Source organism: Odontesthes bonariensis, chromosome 1 (genome assembly GCF_027942865.1).
Source record: "Odontesthes bonariensis isolate fOdoBon6 chromosome 1, fOdoBon6.hap1, whole genome shotgun sequence".
In the NCBI taxonomy this organism is placed as follows: Eukaryota; Metazoa; Chordata; class Actinopteri; order Atheriniformes; family Atherinopsidae; genus Odontesthes; species Odontesthes bonariensis.
This window is the reverse complement of record NC_134506.1, coordinates 27,549,689-27,566,724: the sequence shown is the minus strand read 5'-3', so window position 1 is coordinate 27,566,724 and position 17,036 is coordinate 27,549,689. Positions and strand designations below refer to the sequence as shown.

Genomic DNA, 17,036 nt, shown 5'->3' with positions numbered 1-17,036 from the left:
AGTTGGTTGCGATGCATTGTCTTCTCTTTTTGATCGTTTGAACACGACAAGGAGTGGAAGTGTCCTCAACAAGTGTTAACACACTCTGAAAAGGAAATGGTTTGCGTTGTGGAGTATTTGGCTGTATGCAGTGTGCAGAGTCTGCCATACGCATACTCTCAGCAGCTGGGATGTATTTGCTGAGCCTTTAGTTCACTCACAACTCCACAGAATGAATCGGAACGGATTCTGACAGAAAGTAATCCAATGCCTTTTTTTTAGAATTGTGCCTGCAGGGTTAATGGCAACAACGAGCTGACGCATCCCGCCGGTCTTTGGAAATCTGCCCGTAGCTGACAATAAGAAACATAACTATCAAAGGGACAGTTTTTTAGTTAATGACTCATTGTTTAAGTGTGACTAAAGAAACGTAATGTATCTGATTCTATTGTAAAATACTGGGATTTGTTCTGTTTTGAAAGGGGCAATGACAGGGGGGTCATATAGGATAGAGTAGTGGTAAGATTGCCACCTTCCCTGTGGATGATTGGGGGTTCGAATCCTGAGCCTAGCCCACATGAAAGGTACCACCTCCAGTAGGGGTCCTTAGGCAAGACCCCCCATACGCTACCTGCCTACCTGGGATACGAGTGTAAATCGCTTTGGATAAAACATAAATGAAAGTGAACTTCTTCATATTCAGGACAGTGAACTTAATTCAAATTAATTTTGAACTAAGTTCACAGTCAAAAGATCTAATCTAAAATTAACAGGGTGTAAAATGAACTTCGAGCAAGCTCTTGTGGAATATGGCAGCTGATAGACCGCTGATCTGAAGATTAGCAGTGGGGTCCCGGGCTTCCCAACTTCACAAATTGAAGTGTCCTTGGGCAAGAGAATGAATCCCACTTTCTAAGTGCTCATCAATGTACGATTAAGTCATTTGTAAGACTACTCCTAGTGTGGAAAAAAAAAAAAAGGAGTGGGGGCTGTATAAGTAAATGTGTATGGGATTTAAATTCTACCTGCCTTTTTTTCTGTTAATCTTATGTCACTGTTAGTTTTAGATTAGACTTTGACCACCAGCTTTTTGTTGCAGACTCAACAGATCGTCTTCGCGTCGGACGAGTCACGCCTCCGCGTAGTCCATTTATTTCTGATAATGGACACCAATAGGGCCCATAGGGCATTATCCCACTTATACCATGGTCACTTATGAAAGAAATAAATATTCAATCAATCATTAATACTTTAATGTGTTTTAGAGTTAAAATTGTGAGTTGTTCTTTATTTTTTTTTTTTTTTACAAGTCACAGCTGAACGGACTACTTAATATCTCCCTATGCAGGCGTTGCCAAGCAACGTGGCCAGAGCTCGACCGCAGCAGTTGATCAGTGAAGGGAAGTGAGATGGTGGCTTAACGTTACATTACGTGATACAAAGTATCATTTCAGAAGGCCAGTGCACTACTTACCGCTTCTGTGTGTCCAGAGGACGATGCGAAATTTTGTTTCAAAGAATCAAAGTCCACCAAATAAGTTAAAAGAAATTATAAAATCACCCATGTTTTTGTCTGTCTTGCCATTGTGGTAAATAAACTCTGAAATAACGTTGAGTCTCCGTTGCCATGGTTACCAACTAGCATTTGAGCCAGCACATTAATTTAGAACTGTCGTCAGGCATTTTTTTGTGTAAATGAACACTTTTTAACCTTCACTCTCCAGCCAATCAGAATCGAGTATTCACCCAGACCATGTTCTAATCTAAGTTAAGTGCCTTGATATGAACTGTCGGTGCTATTAAACCGTGGCAGGAAAAGGCAGGAGAGGTGGAGCAACTGTCGAAAAACCACGTTGAGGTGGTGAGAAGTTTCACAGCATGGAGTGAAGAAGATCAGCTGATGCAGGGAGACGAAGTGTCGGTACCTGGTGGCAGAGTCTCCACGTTGTGGGCCTTGTCGTCAGAACTGTGAGCTTTGCCTCTGCTGGAGGAGTCACTGGAGCCCCAATCATCCTGAAAGCAACAAGAAACATGCTCAGACTTCGATTTCTCACACACATTTGCTTGGATGCACATATTTGAACCTGAAACACAGCAAAACAAAAACCCATTCCCATTTGGAGAATCACCTGATAGTGTGAGCAAAGTAGATGAAGAAGGACTGCAGATAAAAGGAACTTAAATGGGTAAATTACAACCATCTTTATTTAATTTCTGCAAAACTTTAACGGTGCCCTGAAGATATTTGTGTCCTGAGAGATGATGGGTGACTTCACAAAGCATAGCACTGTATGCGAGAAAGACTGGGATCACTCCGACTCACATCTGCATTCACTCCAAGCTCAAAACAGAAAACAAACACTTGAACTCTTAATTTAGCCCAATGGGAATCAGTCATTTTGGAGGCAGGATGAGTCTGCTCACTGTAGTCTAATCTTAAAACAAGATGTCCTGCAAACTGTAAAAGCAGCATATCAATCCAACATATACTTGTCTATTTGTGAAATAATGCTTGAATCTTAAAAAAAAAGCTTTTTTGATGAACAACAACAAGTACAAAAAAATAAAATAACTCTTAAATATAATCCTTTGCATTTGTTGTCTTGTTGCTGAAGATATCTGTGAGCTTTCTGAGGATGAAAAGATTTAACTTGTTTAAAAAAAGAAAAAAAAAGGCCTGGAACAAGGTTAAAATCATCCACCAACACACACTTACATATAATTTCCTTTCAGTTTCTCGAACCCATTCATTCCCTGAGCTCTGCTCAGAAAAAAATAAGTCACACTCGTTCCTTAACCTTTTACGCAAGTGAACAGATTAATGAGCCATTCATCCTTCTGGCCTTGTGTTTCCATTAAAGCCCCGGATCTATACACAGGTAGGCAGAGCAATTAGCCCCATTAAGTTGATGTGCAGTCTGCTGACCTTGGCTTAATAACAAGCTATAGTTCAACTCCCTTTTTGTTCTATAGTTCAGTTTCACCTTCAGCCTACTTAAAATGTCTCATCGATTATTTTTGCTTTACTGCTTTAGGACAATGTGATGTCACAACCACAGTGATTCGCAGGTGCCTTCTACACCTGAGACAAGCATTTACTGTTTCTGTGCTTTTCACCCCTTTGAAAGTTGCTGCTTTTGTTTTGTGCGACTCTTGCCCATCATTTCACTCCATTTTTCCTATTGACATGCGATGAAAAGACCCTCAACTGCACCCATTTCAATGACTGGAAAAAGATTTGACTGTCCACAGCCAACAACAACTTAAATAAAAACGTATATATATCGATAACTGTGAGACAACTGTAAGTGTTACAGGAGAGATGAGTGTGTGCACAGTTGGATGGTATTGCGCAGTGTGGGATGGAAACTAGAGCTGACAGTATTCCTACCTGCAGAAATACAGCTTTACAGCTTCAGGATAGATTGTCGGTTAGAATAAAGCTACACATTAGCTCTGAACGTTTGCTTTGTCAACAGTGTTTTGCAGAAAAGGTTTTTGCCCCAATATATTACAGACTACACTTCAAACCATGAAAATTCCATGTCTCTGAATTTTGAGCCAATCTAAACTCATTTCAAATAATCACAAAGAGGTTGTCTAATTGGGATTGCCTCGAAGGGCCTCTTTGCCTCCTGAATCTCAGTGAATTTTCAGAAGTTTTGACAGTTCAACATTACAGTTTGGTTCTCCAACAAAGGAAATTAAAAAGTAATTTGCCTCTTTATATGCGTGGACGCCTCAGAGTCCACAGCTCAGTTTAAAAAAAAAAAAAAAGAGGAAACAGTTACATGTTGAAACTGCCTCCAAGTGAGAAAAATCCTCCCCAGAGCATCTCTGCTCATGTGCAACATTGTGTGTTTGCCAACACACACAACAAAGCTGGGCAAGTGCACAAAGTTGCCAACTTCCCCCCAGGAAGCATCGCCAGACTGTCGTGACTCAGAAAATCCAGTTCCATCATCTGACTTCGAATTTGGACCAAATTTGCATTTACTTATTCATACTCACCTTCAAGTTTGTGGAACAAAAGTGGTGAGTCTTCCTGGCATTTTTAAGTGAGCCGTGACGGCAAAGCGGCTGGCCTGAGTACAGTAGATGTGCTCTTAAGTCATCTCATTCAGCGAGCTGCAGGTCTTTTCCCATTTTTGACTTGTCACAAAAGGACAGTGTAGATATAACTCCATTCCGTTCAATGGTATCACTATTTTTATTTTGCATACTGCTCTGAAGTACTCACTTAAAAGTTCTTGTTTTTACTTTGGTGCTGATGTAAATGTCCATTTTGCGTGGCAGGAATATTTCACAAAAAGGGATTCATGAGATTAAGACAGCTGCTACTAATAACATTAAATCTGTTCTGTTCAAGTCATGAAAGTGTGTCAATAAACCACCAGCATCATCACCAGGACGCTAAATGGAATTAAACCATTGGTCAATTTACGATTCATTTTTCCTGCTGTGACCATCAGTACATTTAACACAGCTTTTGGTTGAAGCCATGTGTGGCGAGTCAGGGTCAAACATTAAAATTGGATATTTTGGTGGATGGATATCAAACTGACTATATTGGATCTTACAATGTTCTCAATTTAGAGGAAAAACAACTGAAAGGACAAGTGGCCGAGGAGCTGAACATGTATCGTAGAAAAGCATTAAAAATATATATATTTCTGACAACCCGCAGAGTGTTGAAAGACTTAAGATAAGATTTTGCACAGCTTCTTGTCAAAAAACACACAATTTCCCCATCTGTTTTTGCAGAAAATTGCTTCAGCTCACTTTGAATGCATGTTTATCTTCAATGCTCCCACAAAGGTCCTGTGTTAAGAACTCGTTTTCCCAGAGGAAACATCAGGTTTCCATTTCTATTAGCAGATGTGGCGTTTTTCATGATAGAATAATCGACAACGAGATAAGAGATTCAACCAGATAGAGAGATGGAACAGAAAGTACAATACTGTCGGTACACTCCAAGTGCTTCTCTGTGATTTATGGGAATTGGAGTCCATCACGAATAAAAGCAAGACAGAAAACATGAGGAGATGATGAGAACAAGGCAGTGCTTTAAGGAGCAGTCCGCGTGATTCAGCAACAAATGGCTGCTATAAATATGACTTATAGCTGATTGAATCATGACTTAAAAGGATTATAAGGGAGCAGATGTTGGACAGCTATTTTTACAACACATCACATGAACGGATTCTGGCTAAAATGCCTTGAGCGCCCATCTGCTCTGCCTCCGTGAAAAAGACGCTCTCCCATAACGCACCTCGGTGTGTCGGCTCATTTCAGGACATCGAGCTGGGTGTCTGAAATGATTATCAGCTCAAAAATTCCAACATAAAACAATCTCGGACCTTTTAGTGTGTCTTCTTTGGTCTGAAAAAATGCTATTCAGATGATTCTCAGATTAGAATTCTTTGGCTTCCTCGTCTTTTTCTTCATCCCCAGTGTGACATCGCGCTGCATTTTTTGTAGCTCAGAAATGGAAAGTTGAACTCAGAACCTCTGCATGTTCGATGCATAAGTTTGCTTGTTTGCTTCGCTGATAACAGCATTGTCTCGTCGGCAGCTATATAGTTACTTAATGAACTTAACTTAAGGAAAGAAAAGAACAAATCATGTTTTTCCAGCGCTTTGCCAAATAGTTTATCAACTCAATATCCAATAAAAAAGTTTACGGTTACTTAGAAAGCTTTCTTTCCAGGGACTGATTTTAAAAAAAAAAAACAGAAGTCTTGACTGACAAACCTTAAACCGTGATTCTGAACAGAAGATGGAACCTGTGCCGGTATCTTCTTTGATGTTTTTCCCCATTATGACCTTTGGATAATCTCGTTTGTTATCGAACGCAGCATCATGAGGCTAGAACTGTGAAGTAAGCGTCGCACACAAACTACTCTGTTGTTCAGCTCTGCGGAGCAGCATTGATCGGAAAACATCCACTTCTAAACTCAAAGCATATAAGAGCCCAATGAATATACTTTACCTTTTTAAGAGCAGTGTTTACATGGGGTTGGCAACCACACGATATTCTAATTTGGAACAAAAACACAGTCTTCACATAAAGGAGGTAAAAAGTTATTAAAATTTAGAGGCGCTTGTGGGTGGATTTTGGACGAGTCTGTTGCGCTTCATCTAATCAACAGATGTGCAAGAAGAGCCAGTTTTGCCATCAGAAGAAAGCACCAACTGTATTTTTCGTCCTCATCTCTTCCTCCATCTTTCCATCTTTCAGTCCTTCTTGATGTCCATCATCATATTTTTGTATCTTATGCCATCTTATGCTACACCAAGCAGTTTGCTTGGTATGTCATCTGACAAATGGTAATAGCACATAGATGCACACACACACACACACACACACACACACACACAGGAATGTTTCAAACAGCACAGACACACAAACTGGCTCATTCAAAGACCTCTTTGAGTCAGGGTGTAAAATCAGTTCCAAGCTCTCTAGCCAGAGAGACAACTCTCCATTGAGAGATGTTATCCATGTAATAAGTGGTTCCATCATTGGTGTTACACAGGAGAAACCTGCAGCTTAATAGCAGACGATTCTTTATTGCCTAAGAAAGCCTTTGGATGCCCCCGCTCCCCAAAAAGCCAACAGACTGCTGAACCCGAGCAGCCAAACATGTTGATGCTGATGCAGGTGCGCGACAACTCAAACTGTGTGTCAGCACAGTGTAGACAGACTTTAAAATTACAGACATGACTCAAAGTAAGTATGGAAAAGGAGAAAATCCCACTAAAGTAAAGGATTATCAAAAAAAAAAAAAAAAACACAGCAGATCAACTTGGGTCACACAGACTTGACATAAAATGCTCGTATGAGTGTGAAAGAAGAGATGTTCACAATTTATTTTTCCAACTATTTGGCTTTAAAACATTGCTGCTAGTTTCTAAAGCTTTAAATGGTTTACTGGCACGATCCATCTACCAACTCTTACATGTAATGTACATGTATTTATCTCCGTTCTGTGTTGTTGGTTCATGTGAGGCAGAAATAAGAATCATTAACGCATTAAAAAAACTGGGTGAGGTCTTTTAAAGTCCTGATTTAACAAAGGGTGACGGGGGATGAATGGAGAAAATGACACCTGGCAGGATGCAAGGGACGTTTTCAAATTGTGTGTGGACACTCGGACCATCAAAGCTGATTTTTTTTTATTTTAAAAATCAATAGTAGCCATTTCAAAAGTTAATCAAAATTTCGAGATTGATTTCTATTCAAACAAGTTTCTTAACTTGTGTCTTTGCAAACCGAAGGATCAGCTCAGGGCACAACTGAGCTCTCTCTTCTGATGGACTTTAAGCTCCCGACAGATCAGAACAGGCCTGTGAGTGTGTTTCCACAAGTGTCAGCTTATATTTGCGTTTTTGGAGGGTTTGTGAGCTCACTGTGTGTGTGTGTGTGTGTGTGTGTGTGTGTGTGTGTGTGTAAGATTACTGGATTATAGTAACTAATAGTTACTATAATCCAGTAATCTGATCACATACACTGATAGATTATTGCAGACAGGAGTCAACAGTTCATCAACAACAGACACGCACACACACAACACAGCACTCCAAGGCGTGAGACACACCGCCCTGCTCAAACACGCATCAACAGGATACATCGTTCTAAAGTATCTGAACGGTGTGTGAAGAGGACATCTTCCCACCAGTCAGTTGGAGGTAAAATAAAGAGAGGTCATGACAGAGGTTTGACTTGTCACATTCAGAATCAAAACAAAACAGGTTTGATTCCAGAGCAAAAAAAATCCAGATTATATCGCATCTCTGATACGACAAGTTGTGCCGACGATGGGATTTGCTCTGTCGGTTTAATCCATGACAACATCACTTAAAGACAACAGTACAGGGCAGGGCAGGAAATCAGCTGTCAGGATCAGCAGGGAAGGGAGGCAACGAAACACTGGTGGACGGCAGCAGCAGGGATGACACGTATGATGATGAATTCACTGATATTCCTGTTTGTTTATTTTGTTTTTCATCACTTGTTTAGGCCTGAAAATAACACTGATTAACCTGCTAGTCATCTCCTCATGCAGCTAATTGCTAATACTGTCATTAAAAAGTGACAGAACAATGAAAAATGACAGTTTCCCCAGAGCCATTCTGTTTACCACCATATGATGTAGTATAAAGCTAACCAGAAAACATTGAAATCACTTGAAATATTAGCATTGCTTAACACATGGTCGTTTTAAAGTCATATTTACTGTGTCTGATGTGTTAAACCCAGAGAGGAATATTGCTATATGCCATCTGCTTACAGGCTTTCACCCGCAGGCTGGTACATGCCTGCGAGAGCTGTTCCTTATTAGAAATGTCCTTTAGCTGTACCACTGCGGTCCAAGCCCCTGAGACGGTCATCATCTGTCCTGCTAAAGTGTCCTTCAGCAAGATACCTACTCCAAACCAGCTCCAAGCATGGCTCTCAGCAGCATTCCAAACCAAACTTTGAGCTCCCTAAGGAGTGAAGAGAAACTTTTCACGGGGGCTAGAAGCATAAATCTAAGATGCAGCTTTAGCCTTCCCAGTGGACATCGAATCACAGTTTTCCTGAGTATAAACACCAAAAGGAAGGTTTTTAAAAACAGAGCGTGACTTTGTTTTTTCCCACCATTATAACTGACAGGAAGCCATGTCTGATCAGCCTGCCTGGTTTGACAAACATAAAAAATGTCTCAGGAATGAGTTTTCTTCACAAGTCGGGACAGTTGCCGGCTCCCACCCCCATCACAAAGCTTGGGAAAATAACCTTTTTAACAACTAACTCCCATCACCCTTCTTCCTACTTCCAGCTCACTCGGGAAAAAACTACTGAAACCTACTGCCTACTGACTTTGATTTCCACCGACGCCCCTAACGTTGTTATTTCCCTCAACAGGGTTACCATGAAATAACTGTGGCACTGATGACATTTCCTACCAAGCAAACTAAGTTAAATGCCTCCAATTTGAATGTGTTGACACTTTTCTCTCTGACAGTATACAATATATCTTCACACGATTTACTCACTAAGTGAACTAAGCTTCTCAATGTTTCGTGGTATTGCTGGGAAAATAAAGTCTGTTGCCATACCAGTAAAGGCAAAATCTCAATTACAAGCACACACATACCCAAAAGAAAGAAGAAAAAAAAGTAGAGGAGCACAAAAAAAGAGGACTAATGAAAATGTTCATTTAATAGAGTTTAAAGATCATGCTGTATTCATGAGAATGAGTAGATATCATATGGACAATCACAGAAAACCCGTATTTGTTGTAAGTAAAATTAATCTTGTAACCAAAGGTTTACATCCTTCCACCTCTGTATTCATCAATCTCGCGGTCTCCCCCTCCACGAGCAGGGAGTCTTCAGCAGCTTCCTGAAACTCAGAGGCTGCGAGCATCAACTATGTGACCGCGTTAATTTCCCCGATTCAGGATCCCTGCAGTGATGGCGTCATCTGCTCCTCACGCTCAAAGTTGTTTATCCAGGACAAAAAGAAAGAAAAACTAAACTAGAACAAGTCAAATTTTCTTCCTCCGCTTTTAATCACGCCGTCCTCGGGCTTCACAAAAACACGCGTGGAACACACAAACACACAGTATCTTTTGGCAGCAGTTCAACACGAAGATGAAAGAAGTGAAAGAGGCTCGTTGCTGGAAACAAGTCTAAAAAAAAAAAACACTGCCATAAGTGGGATGTCATCACACAGCGGGAGACCGAGGTTAGATGAGGAGGAAAGATGCAGATGAGAGGCTTCGGCATTTGCACTTCCTTTTGTTTAGTCACCCAGAGGAGGAACAATCGGGTTTTAAAGAATTAAGCTATTGAAAATAACTTTTCTTGTCCTGGTGGGATCACATTTAGGGCAGAAAACTGTCAACTTATACATGTGTGAATCCTCTATATAAGAGCACCCCTCCTGACTTGATTTCATTTGAATTAATCTCTCTTCTCCTCTTCACCTCCACCGATCAGCCCATATCCATCTCTTCACCTCTTACTCTTTTGCCCTCATCTTCCTCTTGCTTCATCATCGCTTGCTTGAAATTTTGAAGTTTAGTCCATCATTGAATCAATACTTTGAACATTACATTCACTCCTACAAACAGCAAGCTAAAACCTTTGGGACCGATGCTTCGTGTTAAAGCCTCCTAAAGTAAAAACATCTTCATCTACGTCATCGTACCAGGTTTTACTTTATATAACCGTTCCTACTAAAATAATGCTGCAGGGATATGTACTAGAACAATGTCAATTGTCTCTCTTTTTAAGAGCAAAACAGAAAAACTGAGAATGATAAAACAGGGAACAACACCAGTGAAAAAAGAATGCAACGCTAAGGCAATGGTAGGTTTATCCACACCTGCCGGATCATGCTAGCCTGGGTGGATCATTCGCTCTGGTGTTAGAGTGGTTACTCTCACTGCATTAACAGGTCTTCCTGCTGCGCTGTTTGAATGATGCACGACAGCGCCAGTGATGAAAGAGGAAGCTGGACGCGGAATAGTCTGAGAACACAAATTAAAGCCGAAAAAAACCAGACAAGCTGCTTCAAATACAAGGTTATATATTATGGAAGGTATATTCTATAATGAGTCCCTTCAAACCGAGGAGCTTTGTTGTCTGCAAGCATGGCACATGTGTCTGTAGATGCTGATCTGCTGGAACAATGTCCTCCATGCTTCTGGACCGGTGCATCTTGCTAAGATCCTATCTTTTATTTAACAGTAAAAGACGACATTAAAACAGTTATCTTGCCTAAAGAATATAAAAAAATTGCTTCATTATTCATGCTGTATTTTTTGGGGAATCAGGTCCTCTTTTAGTTGCAGCTGTTCATTGTAACGGGGTGTGCCCAAACATTTGCATGCCGGTGGTCAATCAAAACTCTCACCCAGTACAGGACAGGGCGCAGCATGGCCATTACAAAACAAATGCTCTGCTTTGGACATGAGCGCCAGGCAATTATGTTGTCTTTAACTTTAAATTGTTGTCTTGGAATTTTATCCCTCAGAATTAAAAAAAAACAAAACACTTTATTACAGAGCTAGGGAGGACAAGACAACAAATAAATAAGAGCACACAGGGGGCCGTTTGTAAGATCTACAAAACAACCCTGAATGCACTTTGACTTTACCCGCTTCAGAATTCAGACTGCACTCAGCAAACTGTGACAAGTCTCACCAGGGTGTGTGTGTGTGCCTGTGTGTGTGTGTGTGTGTGAGAGAGAGAGAGAGACAGGCGTTGTAAGACTCAATGGAACAATTGTGTGTGCTGGCCTCTTTCCCAAAACCCCATCTGCATCTTATACACACACAAACACATGCAACAAAACGCGCACACACACAGATAGAGAGACAGACTCGAGCTCCAACAAACCATCAGATCTAACCAATTATCATTTCCTCTCACTCTTTAACGATCACTGGCTGAGGTAGGTGATACAATAAATGACTTCAGTTAGTTGAGCTGCTACACAGAAGCTAATTACTAACCCACATCACAGACACAGATCCTGCTCGTGCACCATCTACTGTAAACCTGTTGCTCTCATAAAAGATTGTATACTGCAAAAGGCCCACATTTCCTCCATCTTTCGTTGTACGGTACAATGATTTACAAAGTACCGGCTCCCTCTTGGCACTGAGAAAATATCCACCCAGTGGGATATCCTTCCCCTGGGGAGAAATCAAGTTTTAAACATTTGAGCCGTCTACTGCATTGATTTTTCCACAGCTGCAGTTTAACAACACTGGCAGCTACTGTTGCAGAGGAGTGCTCTTTTTTCTCCAAAGCTCAAACAATTTATTGAAACTACTCCAACAGGCGATGGAACGCTGACATAATTCTGAGGCAAAAAATGTCAAACATCTTCCCCAACACACCTTCCAGGGATTTTCTTTGCTTTGTAAGTTCGATGTCTTCGGAATTGGGTGTGTCAGACAAAACGAGAAAATATGACCTTAGACATCGAACAAAAATTCAATCAACTTTTTTCCTTTTTTATCTTGGGCGGGTGGCTCTGCTTACAGAGAAAGCTCACAATGAAATCCTGCCCACACCTGATGGGGGGGGAGGAGAAAATCTGAATCCATCACAGCTGAGCTTGTATTGCATGAAGATGCTTCCTTGTCACTTTTGTCTATTTGTGAAACACTGGAAAATGCTTAAAAAATGCTATGTAGTGGAATGAACTTGCAAAAAGGGTAAAAAAAACAACAACAACAAAAAAACAGCTGAACTAAAAAGTGAGCTTTGAAAGAAACAAAGTGGAAATAGATGTAGCGCATCAGCACGAAAAATGGGAAAACTGTGGGATCCTGACAGTCATGTCAGGCAAGAATTTTGCCGCCATTAGGTCAAATACAAAATGACAGTTTTAGGCTAACTTGTATTGGACTGTGACCAAATCATAAAGCCATGCAGTATTTACTATGTTTATGTTTCAGTTCATGTTTACAAGAGCTTTGACGGCAGGTGACCGCCGTAGAAACTTAATGGTAAAATGGTCTTAATGGTTAAACTAACATTTTGTTAGCATTGCAGCCCATGGTTGCGATCTAGGCGAGCCTCACACAGACCATCTCTAAGCTTCCAGAACCAGAGATTCAAAACAAAAGTTAAATCAGCTTCCCAGCTTCCTACACACTTATTTGTTTTCTGAATTGTCTTTTTCCCCCATTTGTCTAGGTACCTAACTTATTGCACTTACTCTAACACTAGTTATGCTCTTAGCTGTTTGGTTTTGGAAGGAAATGCACTTCTGATCTCTTGTGACCTGAAGTTCTTTCGCCTACCGATGTTGAACACATTTATTGTAAGTCGCTTTGTATAAAAGCATCTGCAAAATGACCGTAATGTAATGTAAAATCAATATACAGTATTTACCAGTCATTTCAAATCCACCTTCGACTAAATGCTAATACGGGAGTGGACGGAGGAGCCGGCCTGAGTTCAGTTTTGAAAAGCAGGCACAAACGAGTACGGGAGAGGGGACAATTACTGGTCATCAGCGAGTAAAATAACCAGCCAGGCCAGTTTATGAAACATCACCTCCCAGGACAACCAAATGTCCACTCAATCTGCCAGTGAAGGCTCAGCAGCTACAATAAACAGAGCTCACAGTACCACGGTGTCCTGCTAATGCACTGTCACACTGTAATGCTATCTTATACACACACACACTCCTTTCATGTTGAGTGAGAGTGGTCACAGACAGGACCCTTTGTGTTTCTGTCCAGGAGTGCAGCCAGACGTGAAGGGAGTGAGATAAAAAAAAAGTAAGAAATAATGCTTGAAAGAACGCTGGAATGCTGATTTGCAGTTGTTGACAGAGGGAGGGAGGAGTTTTGTGGGGGTGAGAAAGGAGAAGCGGGGGGGGCAAATGAAGAAAGGCCAACAGGCGGGATACTCGATCCAATAAGTCGCCGATTATATCCTGTACAAGTATGCGCTTTTGGTCCCTCTACCTGGGTTTAAGCACGATCAGTCACATGTCGAGTGAGTAGCACTCAAGGAGTCATAATAGCATCATCTGTTGGTGTTATTCATACTGTGAATCATCACTTTAAGAAACAAAATGTTCGATTCCCAATCCGTAAAATCTTTTTCAAAATGCCAAATGTTTGCGCGGTGGCAGTGACTATTGAGCACTGAGAAAGCAGCTTCTTCCCCCCGCTGTTAGTCGGCAGGAGTTTGAGAATGAATTTGAACCACCAGCTTCTGACTATGGCCAAGTTCAGATTCAGTTTTCCGAAAGAGAGAAGGCACTGGTGGAGGAACACGGGACGAGGCATTTTCCGAACAAGACAAAGCAAGAGGGAGAAGGAGAGAAAAGTCGAGCACGAGGGTGAAAGAAGAAGCAGGGAGGGAGATGGAGTGAAGCGCTGAATCATCTGAGTGTGTCAGCAGAGGGAAAAGTAGGTCAGGGTGGTGGGGTGCAGCGGGTGGAGATGTTGAAATCCTCAATTCAAACTCTTTCATCAACCACTTGCTTCCCCTCCTTTCTTTCCTTTAAGCCCCCTCTTCCTCCCTGCCCTCTTTGATGCCCTCCTCCTCCACCTCCCTGTTAACAGTAATTGATTGTCCCTCCTCAACCACCAGTGGTGTTCTGTGATTACCGCCACAGAACACCACTGGTGTTAGAAAGGTTTCCACTGGCTTAGAGGAAATATGCACGTCAAAGAGAGTTTCCATAATGCTGTTCATTACACAAAGAGGTTCGTGTCATTTGTGTAAATTGCAGCTCCTGGTGTTTTTCAAATCTAATTTAATGTGCTATAGTCATAATATGCTTTAAAAAAGGCAGTGAGATCAATACAATGAACCGCTTTGAATTAATTTACATCCTCCAGCGATGCTGAGGTCATCAGCATTACAGCAGTGACACCAGCTGAAATCGCGCTACAGCACGTTATCTCATAGCATAAGAGTGCGTCTGTGTTTGTTTGGAACAAGAGCGGAGCTTTAAGTCTATAAATATGTTCTTTGCCATATAAGGAGAAAAGTTTGCTGTAAGTCAGGAAACTGCTCTCATGGATGTGGATGTTTATGTGAATCGCATATGGACGCGAGCAGTAGATGCTGAAGTAAAGCAACATAAGTTTACACTTCGCGACACTATGACCCCGTTTCCAAAAAGTCCAGTTTATGAATCATTTCAATTCTGTTAAATTGAAAAAAAAAAAAAAAAAGCACAAGGACATTATTCATGCTCAATTTGAATTCAGTGCCCCAAAAAGTCAGGGCAGAGATGAAAAACAAAGTTGTTCAACTGATAAAAACATAATATCAAATAGAAAAGAAGACCTGGTACGACATCTAACAACCGATTAGGTGAAATCATGAATGGTGTAAAGAGAGCATCCAATCCTTTAAAAGTAAATGGGAGAGGGTTCCCCACTCTTTAAAAGACCGCTTGGATAAACTGTTCACAATTTAATAATAATGTTTCTGAACTTAAAATTGACAATACAGTGGGTGCATAATATAATCAAATTGAAAGAAACCCAGAGAAATCAATCTTTTCTGTTGTAATCTTTCAGCTCTTGGGCAGCACTACATCAAAAACATACATTATTCTGTGGTGTAACTCCTCTGAAAACACTCGTGAGTGAACTCAGTTCATTGCTCCATCCACAAATGCAAGTTGAAGATAAACTGAACACATATGAACAAGATCCAGAAACATCACAAGCTTCTCTGGGTCAGAGCTTATGTGAAATGGGCAGAGTTGAAGTGGGAAACCGGACGGTGGTCTGAAAAAACTAAGCTTGAACTTCTTTGGAAGTCACGAAAGACGTGTCGTCCAGGAAAAAACAGGAGAGGGACCATTTCTTAACAGCAGACAGTTAAAAAACTACATTAATGACAGAATATGGGCACATTAGCACGCAGGTCATGGCTAACTTGCATAATTGTGTAGTTACCATCAATTCCAAATTATATATGCAAGTCTTGGTGCAACATACTGTATGTTACCATTCAGGTGGCAATAATTTTCAGATAAAGGATCTGCCAATTTCAGCAAGACAACGCTAAAAGCGCGTATATATTACAACAGCATGTCACCACAGTAAAAAGAATCCAAGTGTTAAACGGGTCAGTTTTAATTGGTTTGATGCAATTTATTTGTACTACCTTCCATAAATACAGGACTGGTCTGCACAATATATCAGAAAGCGCATTGTTATCCTAATATCAACACGGGCAGGTGTATTAACGAGGGCTGCATTCACATCAAGAGGTAGTTGTGCTTTTGTGCTTCTTCCAGAGCTGACCAGCACGCACAGGAAATCAAGGAAAACTTTTGACTGTGTTGATTCAAGCCCAAACCTTAAAATGTGCACAGCTCAATCTTTGTCGTTTTTCATCAATCAGAAGCTTTATACGTATTCGCTTTGTGTGGTGACGGGCCCGAGCATGAAATCAGCCGTTTCACAGTGTAGTGCCCCCTGTCTGATCTTCAGCTCTAAAATTAATGTTTGGCGAAATGTTTAAAGAATCCACAGAAAGGCTCACGTCATGCTCTTCCTTTTTGTGTGTGTGTGTGTGTGTGCGTGCGTAAATACAAGATCTTGTGCGTCTTCAAGGCCCTCTTTGTATGCGTCATTAAGACATCTGGTCCCAATGGGTCCTCTTTGATGCAGGAGTATGTCACGTTTCTGCACGTGTGTTGTTACACACCGAACACGCAGCCCGTCAGCCTTAAAACAGGATCACGACACAAAACTCAGCTCTGCATTTAACCTCAGACGTGTTCAACAGGCTGGAGTTACAGGAGGGCAACAGATGTAAGGCGTTTGATGAAGGATAATTACACACTTGCTTCTTGTTCTGTAGATTTTCCGACACAGAAAAGACAAGTTTTTTTTGTTTTTTTAGTAATGGGATGCAGACCCTAAATTGCTACACCCCCCCCAGGAAGAGGGATACGTCTCATTCTGAGTTATGACCTTGTGTTTAAAGAAACCAGACAGTGACATATTACAGACCTTTATCAAACCATTTTTCATGAACTGGTTTGACAGTTTGTGGGTGTGTTGCTCATTCTAGTTCAGCGGTGAAAAATATTTCTCTGAGCACCAGTTGAATACAGTCATGAAAGGGTATTGGTGAGTGACAAAACATTGAAAACAAAAAGAAAGAAACAACCGGACCGGTTTGTATTCCAAATTAAAGGTTGCTGCTTCTGTGCAACACGGTGTTATTCTCTCTTTACTTCGTGACTTTCATGTCGAGTTTTCTTCTTTTTTTTTGCCAAGATAAAATCCTTAGAAATTGTAGCCAAAAATGACCAATACAACGATATATCACAACAAATAAAGAGATCAACATACTGTACAATAAACACATTTAAAAGCTATAGACACGGCAGAGATATGACGGTGATTAAGATCATGAGATCTACAGCAGAAGAACTTTCAACTTAACCAACACTGTGTTCACCGACGACAACAAAAAAAAAAAACATCACCAGTGAGTGTCACAAATGTTTCAACCCTAACATCTTTTGGACCACACGTCGGTGGTTTACGTCTCTT

General features: G+C 40.9%; 1 protein-coding gene across 1 annotated transcript in view; it reads right to left on the bottom strand.

The window, feature by feature from the left end:
- galnt2 (UDP-N-acetyl-alpha-D-galactosamine:polypeptide N-acetylgalactosaminyltransferase 2) overlaps nt 1–17,036 on the bottom strand; it is a 49,327-nt gene that overhangs the window by 18,653 nt on the left and 13,638 nt on the right. Inside the window, exon 2 of the mRNA XM_075462831.1 lies at nt 1,905–1,992. Coding sequence (XP_075318946.1) covers nt 1,905–1,992 — 88 coding nt within the window. The remainder of the gene's footprint in view (nt 1–1,904; nt 1,993–17,036) is intronic.